This window comes from Tasmannia lanceolata, unplaced genomic scaffold, assembly GCF_043159265.1.
Source record: "Tasmannia lanceolata isolate RefF3 unplaced genomic scaffold, GAP_Taslan_0.1 ptg000013l, whole genome shotgun sequence".
NCBI classification, from domain to species: domain Eukaryota; kingdom Viridiplantae; phylum Streptophyta; class Magnoliopsida; order Canellales; family Winteraceae; genus Tasmannia; species Tasmannia lanceolata.
Genome location: NW_027518690.1, coordinates 15,736,539 through 15,747,343, shown reverse-complemented (window position 1 = coordinate 15,747,343; position 10,805 = coordinate 15,736,539). Strand labels below are relative to the sequence as shown.

Sequence of the window (10,805 nt, the reverse complement as noted above, 5' to 3'; positions counted from 1 at the left end):
CCTCTTGATCTTTTTTTTTCTTCTTTGCTCTCCTCACTTTGAATGGGGGGAGAGAGAGAGAGAGAGAGAGAGAGAGATGGTTTTTTTTCTAAGAGAGGGGTTCTTCCCTTTCTTATCCTCCTTTGGATGGTGGGATGAGAGGGTATTTATAGGAGAATGGGATAGGAGGTTAGGTGAGGTTAGGTAAGGTTAGGTGAGGTTAGGTAAGGTTATGTGAGGTTAGGTGGTTAGGTGAGGTTAGGTGAGGTTAGGTGAGGTTTGGATGGTTAGGATGAGAGGAGAGGTTAGGTGAGGTTAGGTGAGGTTTGGAGGGTTAGGATGAGAGGAGAGGTTAGGTGGTTTTGGATGGTTAGACCCAGGTCAAGATCTGCCATTGATCTAACGATTTACGGAAATCGGGTCTCGGAATGGAATCAGGGTCCGGGCTATGAAGTGACCCTAGCTTATTTTGTCCCGATTGATGATCCGTAAAGTCAGATCAAGATATTAATGACCTAAAACATATAAATCAATGATAGAGGGGGTTCTCACATGGATTTAACACACTAAATTCACCAATCAGGGTATTTTTCAATTTTTCGGATCTAAACAATGTGGGCCCCCCGGTTGATTCGAATTTAGACAAATGTTCAATGCGGGCCCACCAAACGGGTCCAAATTCTCCCTTGGTCGGATTCTTATGAATAATCTCTTCTCAACACTTAGCGGAAAAATGCGAAACACGACGAAAATGATTGAACGGGATTTCGCCCAAGCATAGCGAACTTGGGTCCGGTCAAAATGGGGTGTCTACAGTTGGATTATCGAAATACGTATCCTAAATTCGAATTTATCACCACCTATATCAAACGTTGCGTTGGATTATCGAAATACGTATCCTAAATTCCTAATCCGATTCGTATTTCTATTACCTTAACACGAATGGGGAAAAAATAAATTAGTTATTTTAATTTTTTAAAAAAATAGGAAGTCTAAACTGAAGGGAACCCTCGCAAAAAAGAGGTGAAAGGGCTCCCCCAATGGCTGCAAATCACCATCATGTTTGACTTTTCGGCAGTTATTAATGCATGATGGGGATGTGCAGCCAATGGGAGAGCCTTTCACCTCTTTTTTGCAAGGGCTCCCTTCAGTCTAGAATTCCACTAAAAAAAATTCATTAATTTTTTTTTTCTCAGTTGGGCAAAATAAAAATATCATGTATTGGGTCTAGGGGTGCAACTTGGGTCGGGTTGCATAGGGTTGCAGCCAACCCTAGCCCAACCCGAGATAGCATTCCCTCAATCCTAACTCGACCTAACTTGGACCTCAGGTCGAGGATGGTCAACCATCTAACCTGTTTTTTTTTTTTCCAAATCGAGCCAGGTTTGAGTTGGGTTGGGTTCGGATTCTCCTAGGGCAAACAGAATAGTACAAGAAAAAACAAAGCACAGAGAAAATCACAATTAAATTAGAGGACGGAGGCTGGGTTCAAGTTGGGTCGGGTTGCCAAGGCCTCAACCCTAACCCAACCCGAAATTAAATCGGGTTGGCTTTTCCCAACCCAACATAAGGAAATGCCAACCCAAGCAAGTTAAAACCGTCTGTTTCGAGTTGAGTTTGACCCAAGTTGCACCCTTAATTGGGGCAAGAAAGGATGACCCTAAGCCGTTTGGATACGTGGATTTTAGAATCTAGGATTTCTTCAAAATTGTAGATAAGATGCAAGAGAGGAAGCGGACCATCCGTCGTTTTCTGATTCCTTGCCCTTCTTCCGTCAGTGAGAGAGCAACAGATCATCCCATGTTTCCATGTTTTAGAAATCGCAGGATGTGGGAGACATTTCAAAAACCTGGATTTCTTACCTAAAATCCAAGAAACGCTGTCGGAAGAGCACACAGCAGCTTGATGGTGAACCCTCTTGTACATTGCTTTCAACCTAAAACCTGGATTTTAAAATCCGCGTATCCAAATGGCCCCAATATGGAAGCAATGGTTGGATGAGAGTTGTGCTACGATGACAACTCATCATATATATCAATATTGGACGGTTGAGGGGCACAAAATTGGATGATCTTAACCATTCATTTTTTAAGAATGGACTTTCAAGGAGGTTTCTCTACCGTGCCATTCATTTTACACAGAACATATTGGACGGTTAGGATCATCCTACTGGAAAAAAATTTGAGCCGAGGAGGAACAAATGAATGGTTTAGATCATCAAATTATGTGAGCCCCACTCTCACAAGTCGAGTGAAGCGTAAAAAAATACAGATAAAAACTAGGGCACAGGTCTCTCTCTCTGCCCTTAAACGGAAAAGAGAGAAGAGGAGCAGCAAACAAGTCTCTTCCAAGGGAAACTGGAGGGAAAATACAGTAGAAAATGGTAAACCCATTACCTCAGTTGCATCAATTTCATTCTTGATACATTTATATGTTTGAAACCCATGAAAGATTTTGTTAATTATTTGTCTTTTCCATATTAAAACTCATGGATTTTGGTCTTGATCTTCTTCCAACAATGGGCAGCTTTTCATGAACAAAACATCTTTTTGGGTGCAATGGATCATTGAAGAGCAATCAAGGATCTACAAAGAGCATCAAGCTTTCAAGAAGAAGCCAAGCTATTCAATCTTCACTTCTTGTATAGGTGGCTAGGGCATTCCTTTTTTAATTCCCTAGAGAACAACCGCTTAGAACTCGGCGGAGAAGGAGAGTCTTTGTAAAGGTGTAAGGGCATCCTCATTTAATATCCCTTGGAAGTGTAACCGCCTCGGAGCCGGGCATCGTGGAGGTCTCCAATAGTGGAAATCCTTAAGGACGATCTTAAGAAGAGTGGAGTAGGGCTTTGCCCGAACCACTATACATCGGTGTGTTCTTTCTTGTCTTGCACTTTCATTATTGTTTTTGGTTTGACGTTTCATTTTGCTTTCAATTATATTTGCACTAACCAAATATTTAATTAAGTGAAGAAAAATTCCAATTAGGGTTCATAGGTAATTTTTTAAAAAGGGCTAATTTAGTGTTAAAATCAATTCACCCCCCTCTTGAGTATTTCACTTTCCAGTAGTCGATTAGGACAAGTCAACTTGGGAAATGCTCACAAAATCTGAGGATTGTTGGTTGTCTACTTCACTTCTTTGTTTGATTATAAACATCCTTTCAAATCCCATAACATATCACCTCAAATACATGCAACATATCACCTCAAATACATGCATATCGCCGCAAACATCCAAACGGTTTAGATCATTAAACAAGTGGTTCAAACATATGCTTCTGCCACCATTATTTTTCTTTTAAAAACTAGGCATAATGTCTCCTCTAACTATCTTATAATTCTGCAAGACTGTGCCGATGGTTTTCGTCTATTCGTAATGGAGAATATTTCAGTTTTGCATCCATTATTTAGCCATGAGTCCCTCCTAGGCTACAATAAATGGATATTACCCCTCATTCCTAACCCATTCCAAAACAGGTTCGCTCATGCCAAAGGGAGCAACCACAATTAGCGATTGGTCCACTAATTCATGCAAGGAAACTTGCATGTGGGTTTCCCTTCAGTATCTAATAACCTTGCTTTAATGCGTCCATAATTGAACTCTATAGACTAATTCTAAAAATACTATCTTAACACGTGCATCCCGCACAGGCATTCAGCTAATTTCAACAATTTCATAAAATAAAATAAAATTCCAAACAGCTTCAAAATTTGATTATCAATTAAAATTGCTAATCATGTGATAACCCAAATCTTCCAATCAGCTACAATAGTGGTAATATTTCTACATTCTCATCCTTGAACTAAAAAAAAAAAAAATGAAATAATGACAGAATTCCTCACATGCATGCCAATATTTCAACAACAGTTAAAAATAAATGAATGAGAAAAGTAATCGTCCATTCAAAAAAGAAAAGAAAAGTTAGGGTTATTTGGGATCCTTACCTAGACAGAACCTACGATGATATTGTTGATTGGAATAAAGATCAGCTTCACGAAAAACCCTACAAATCCCATCACAACGAACCCGATCGCAGTACGAAACGCAACTTTCGTGAATTCTACACCGTATTGAGCGATTTCAAAACCAAATCGAGGAGGGAAAAAAATAAAAAGATTAACGAGAGATTTTAAATTTCGAAGATCCACATGATATTTCGAAGATTTGATCAAAAAATTCAAAAAAAAAAGAATAATCGATAGAAAGAGCGATCGGACTGTAATTTTACCTTTCCGATCTGGTTTGTGGCATCTCTTGACGAGGCGGTAGCTGTCCTTGGCGAATTCTCTCAAAGGATCGACCACTGAATCTATGGCATCCATTTTCAGAAGGAGGAGAAGAAACCCTAGATCTGAGAGGAGAAGGAGAAATTTGAGAATTGTATGACTATGTAAAGAAAGAAGCCTTATGTTGACGCTTTTTATAGTAGTTTGACGCTATTTACCACAAACTCCCTACTTTTTTCACTTATTTAAGAGAAACTCCCTTTGATTTTTCTGACTAGATGACTCAGTATGAGACATTATATCAAGAGAGATGATAAATTCGCTTTCTCTGTAGGATAGTTTGCACCACTTTAGGCGTTAAAGTCTGCCACATTCCCTCCTTTACAGTGGTGCGAATTATCCCACAGAGGGTGCGAATTTATCACCACCTATATCAAACGTTGCGTTGGTGTGGGACCCGATCCCGCGAGAGGGGTGTGGGGCGCGAGCCGCCACGCACTATCTCTTGGTCTCTCGTACCCACGCGATTGGCGTGTGCCTTTTATTATTGATTTTAATTCATCTTTTATGTGAACTTGGGATCACTAAGGCAATCCGAATTCCACACAAAAGAGACTGACAGAGTCGCCACCTAGATGTGGGATCTAGGACCCATAATTAACCAGAAATCTAGACTCGCTACCTGGTTACAAGAATGGAAGGTATGGGGATTTATCCACCACATGCACCATTCCTGCCCGATAATCGGTCTTCAATTCCAAAAGTTAACTCTTTTAAATTCATTTTAAATGGCTCATTCAACTCTCTGTTAATGTGCGAACTACGTGACATGCACCCTATGATCTAATTTCTGATATGCAAACACATGCAAGCTATAGCTAAAGGTATAGGATCAGTACTAGAAAGTAAGAAAACACATCAAAATATACGATGACTACATAACAAATCCTAAGACTCTAAATTATTAGCCTGAGTCCTCGGATGGTCTGGTATTCATCCAAAGAAGCCTACGTATCCCCGCCTCCACGAGAATCAAGGCAACGTAGTTCTTCGTGCCTATTCTAAGCTAGGATGCCTAAGACACCTAGACTCTATCCTAGACTCGATCTAAAAGACCGAACCGGTTATTAAAGTTTCTTGTACGATTATTTAAATTTCAGTGAATTGTGGATTTTATGACACCCATATGCCCTAACTAAATGCAGATTAGCCCTAAGCTAATGCAGGTGGTTCTTACAATCTATGTGTGACTAGGCTGTATTTCCTAAGGAAAACCAAGGGTGGACTAGCGTATCCTACTCTAGTCATCACTCGGCGATGTGGATCGCCGACTGACCGGACGGAAGCGCTCCTATAACTCTAGGACAGACCCCTAACTCTAAAACAAGCACACAGCAAACAAACAATCAAATAACCTATCAAAAGAAAAATCCTAACTCTAAAACTCTCTATCTAGGAGAAACTCCTAACTCTAGAGGAAGATCTTTTGAAAACAAGATTTTAAAGGTTTTTGAAGATGGTTTAAAACAGTTATTTACAAAAAAGTTTGGCTGGACTTGGGATATAAATCCCAAGCTGCACTACGTACCTCGGAAGAGGATCAAGCCAACGTAGTTCGAAACGAACTCTCCTAATTGTTATTTCTAAAACACTCAACACTTTTGGCTTTTTAGAGGTTTTCAAATGTTTTTGAGTTTTAAATTTCCAATGTTTTTGGATTTTAAAGCTTTTCCAATGCTCAGGACCTTTAGATGAATTCACTCTTACAGAGAACAAACAAGCATAACCATAAACTAGGGCAAAGCCCTAAAGTAAAAAGGGGAAACCCCAAACAAGCAACTAACGCCTCAAAGAGACGAACCACAACAAGAAAGATAGCATCCCAAGAAGAGAGAAAACGATCCAAGATCCCAAGCAAGCAAAGCTTTAATAAGACTGAGTTAGCCTCTAATCAAAGCGAAGTAATCAACAACTCTAAAGGAGAAACTCCGAACTAACAACACTAAAGAGGGGAACAAATGAGTCAGAGACTCTCTAATACTACAACTTAGAGGAGGAATGAGTCAAAGACTCCCAAATAACGCCAACAGAAGAACCAATGAGTCAAAGACTTCCTAGTAATACAACAAAAGAACGAATGAGTCAAAGACTCTCTAAAAGAAATGGAAACATGAGTCAAAGACTCCAATAACACCAACTAAAGGATAGATGAGTCAAAGACTCTCTAAAAGAAAAGGAAACACGAATTTGCACATTTGGCAGAGGTAAAACACCCAGCCGGGCCGGGCAGCTACCTAGCCCTAGGGTGCAACAAATGTGCAACCCAATACCCATAAGGGTAGGGGTATGGAGCCAAGCCGAGTAGGGCGTTCTTCCAAAACCAAACGGCGCACAAAGAGGACTAACGAGAGAATGAGACCGGGAGGGTCTCCCAAACACACACAAAGATGAAGGTGCTTTAGAGATTTTAAGATGATTTTCAATTAATTTCAATTTTTTAATGGATTTTACCAATTTTTAACCATATGAGTGATTTTACAAGTGAAACTGTTACAAACGAATTCGAAATGATTTGAAATTTCTATAGCAACATGATGTGATAGAATGTAGCTTCCTGGAAGATTTTTACAGATTTTTTACATTAAACTCATATTTAATTTCGATTTAACAACTAATTGACCAGATTGGAAAATAACACAGAAACTACTAGAAATAGAAATCTAAATTCCATGAAATTTCTACAGTAGTAAGAGATAAGGGAAAATAGCATGCTGTGAGATTTCCATGAATTTAGAAAACAATTTACTATCAGTTTCGGATTTTTCAAATTTTAAACTAGATTATGAATTAACACTACAGCTCATATGAAACAAGATCCAAATCACTTGAAACTTTTACAGAAGCAAGAAGTATAGAATTTAAGACTACTGTAAAAATTTGGAGAATTTTATCTGTGATTTGACGTCAGTAACAATTCTCCCAAAATCTGATAATTTTCAAAGAATGCGTAAAATAATACACCAAACAAAATCCAAAAATTCTCACAAATTCATGGTAGAATGTATCATTATCATATTAGTTTTCCACAAAATTTCATTATTTTTGGAATCTGTTTAGTATATCTTTTAGTTTTCTTCGTTAAAAATCATGCAAAAATCCGAAAATATACCAAATAATTCTGAAAAATTCCGAAAACAGTGTACCTACCTGTGATGAGTTCCTTGCCGAATCCAAAAACTGAAAAACTCGAAAATCCCGCCTATGTGCTATCGCTTCCGCTTTTCTTCCTCTTGATCTTTTTTTTTCTTCTTTGCTCTCCTCACTTTGAATGGGGAGAGAGAGAGAGAGAGAGAGAGAGAGAGAGAGAGAGAGATGGTTTTTTTTCTAAGAGAGGGGTTCTTCCCTTTCTTCTCCTCCTTTGGATGGTGGGATGAGAGGGTATTTATAGGAGAATGGGATAGGAGGTTAGGTGAGGTTAGGTGAGGTTAGGTAAGGTTAGGTGAGGTTAGGTAAGGTTATGTGAGGTTAGGTGGTTAGGTGAGGTTAGGTGAGGTTAGGTGAGGTTTGGATGGTTAGGATGAGAGGAGAGGTTAGGTGAGGTTAGGTGAGGTTTGGAGAGTTAGGATGAGAGGAGAGGTTAGGTGGTTTTGGATGGTTAGACCCAGGTCAAGATCTGCCATTGATCTAACGATTTACGGAAATCGGGTCTCGGAATGGAATCAGGGTCCGGGCTATGAAGTGACCCTAGCTTATTTTGTCCCGAGTAATGATCCGTAAAGTCAGATCAAGATATTAATGACCTAAAACATATAAATCAATGATAGAGGGGGTTCTCACATGGATTTAACACACTAAATTCACCAATCAGGGTATTTTTCAATTTTTCGGATCTAAACAATGTGGGCCCCCCGGTTGATTCGAATTTAGACAAATGTTCAATGCGGGCCCACCAAACGGGTCCAAATTCTCCCTTGGTCGGATTCTTATGAATAATCTCTTCTCAACACTTAGCGGAAAAATGCGAAACACGACGAAAATGATTGAACGGGATTTCTCCCAAGCATAGCGAACTTGGGTCCGGTCAAAATGGGGTGTCTACAGTTGGATTATCGAAATACGTATCCTAAATTCGAATTTATCACCACCTATATCAAACGTTGCGTTGGATTATCGAAATACGTATCCTAAATTCCTAATCCGATTCGTATTTCTATTACCTTAACACGAATGGGGAAAAAATAAATTAGTTATTTTAATTTTTTTTAAAAATAGGAAGTCTAAACTGAAGGGAACCCTCGCAAAAAAGAGGTGAAAGGGCTCCCCCAATGGCTGCAAATCACCATCATGTTTGACTTTTCGGCAGTTATTAATGCATGATGGGGATGTGCAGCCAATGGGAGAGCCTTTCACCTCTTTTTTGCAAGGGCTCCCTTCAGTCTAGAATTCCTCTAAAAAAAATTCATTAATTTTTTTTTTCTCAGTTGGGCAAAATAAAAATATCATGTATTGGGTCTAGGGGTGCAACTTGGGTCGGGTTGCATAGGGTTGCAGCCAACCCTAGCCCAACCCGAGATAGCATTCCCTCAATCCTAACTCGACCTAACTTGGACCTCAGGTCGAGGATGGTCAACCATCTAACCTGTTTTTTTTTTTTTTCCAAATCGAGCCAGGTTTGAGTTGGGTTGGGTTCGGATTCTCCTAGGGCAAACAGAATAGTACAAGAAAAAACAAAGCACTGAGAAAATCACAATTAAATTAGAGGACGGAGGCTGGGTTCAAGTTGGGTCGGGTTGCCAAGGCCTCAACCCTAACCCAACCCGAAATTAAATCGGGTTGGCTTTTCCCAACCCAACATAAGGAAATGCCAACCCAAGCAAGTTAAAACCGTCTGTTTCGAGTTGAGTTTGACCCAAGTTGCACCCTTAATTGGGGCAAGAAAGGATGACCCTAAGCCGTTTGGATACGTGGATTTTAGAATCTAGGATTTCTTCAAAATTGTAGATAAGATGCAAGAGAGGAAGCGGACCATCCGTCGTTTTCTGATTCCTTGCCCTTCTTCCGTCAGTGAGAGAGCAACAGACCATCCCATGTTTCCATGTTTTAGAAATCGCAGGATGTGGGAGACATTTCAAAAACCTGGATTTCTTACCTAAAATCCAAGAAACGCTGTCGGAAGAGCACACAGCAGCTTGATGGTGAACCCTCTTGTACATTGCTTTCAACCTAAAACCTGGATTTTAAAATCCGCGTATCCAAATGGCCCCAATATGGAAGCAATGGTTGGATGAGAGTTGTGCTACGATGACAACTCATCATATATATCAATATTTGACGGTTGAGGGGCACAAAATTGGATGATCTTAACCATTCATTTTTTAAGAATGGACTTTCAAGGAGGTTTCTCTACCGTGCCATTCATTTTACACAGAACATATTGGACGGTTAGGATCATCCTACTGGAAAAAAATTTGAGCCGAGGAGGAACAAATGAATGGTTTAGATCATCAAATTATGTGAGCCCCACTCTCACAAGTCGAGTGAAGCGTAAAAAAATACAGATAAAAACTAGGGCACAGGTCTCTCTCTCTGCCCTTAAACGGAAAAGAGAGAAGAGGAGCAGCAAACAAGTCTCTTCCAAGGGAAACTGGAGGGAAAATACAGTAGAAAATGGTAAACCCATTACCTCAGTTGCATCAATTTCATTCTTGATACATTTATATGTTTGAAACCCATGAAAGATTTTGTTAATTATTTGTCTTTTCCATATTAAAACTCATGGATTTTGGTCTTGATCTTCTTCCAACAATGGGCAGCTTTTCATGAACAAAACATCTTTTTGGGTGCAATGGATCATTGAAGAGCAATCAAGGATCTACAAAGAGCATCAAGCTTTCAAGAAGAAGCCAAGCTATTCAATCTTCACTTCTTGTATAGGTGGCTAGGGCATTCCTTTTTTAATTCCCTAGAGAACAACCGCTTAGAACTCGGCGGAGAAGGAGAGTCTTTGTAAAGGTGTAAGGGCATCCTCATTTAATATCCCTTGGAAGTGTAACCGCCTCGGAGCCGGGCATCGTGGAGGTCTCCAATAGTGGAAATCCTTAAGGACGATCTTAAGAAGAGTGGAGTAGGGCTTTGCCCGAACCACTATACATCGGTGTGTTCTTTCTTGTCTTGCACTTTCATTATTGTTTTTGGTTTGACGTTTCATTTTGCTTTCAATTATATTTGCACTAACCAAATATTTAATTAAGTGAAGAAAAATTCCAATTAGGGTTCATAGGTAATTTTTTAAAAAGGGCTAATTTAGTGTTAAAATCAATTCACCCCCCTCTTGAGTATTTCACTTTCCAGTAGTCGATTAGGACAAGTCAACTTGGGAAATGCTCACAAAATCTGAGGATTGTTGGTTGTCTACTTCACTTCTTTGTTTGATTATAAACATCCTTTCAAATCCCATAACATATCACCTCAAATACATGCAACATATCACCTCAAATACATGCATATCGCCGCAAACATCCAAACGGTTTAGATCATTAAACAAGTGGTTCAAACATATGCTTCTGCCACCATTATTTTTCTTTTAAAAACTAGGCATAAT

General features: G+C 39.4%; 1 protein-coding gene across 1 annotated transcript; it reads right to left on the bottom strand.

Moving 5' to 3' along the window:
* Positions 1-3,922: 3,922 nt before the first annotated feature.
* LOC143890844 (protein transport protein Sec61 subunit gamma) lies at positions 3,923-4,300 on the bottom strand. Its single transcript, XM_077395524.1, has 2 exons — positions 4,207-4,300; positions 3,923-4,038 (listed from the first exon to the last, which is right to left on the bottom strand). Exons 1-2 carry the CDS (start codon positions 4,298-4,300, stop codon positions 3,923-3,925), a joined length of 210 nt encoding a protein of 69 aa, XP_077251639.1.
* Positions 4,301-10,805: the final 6,505 nt, after the last annotated feature.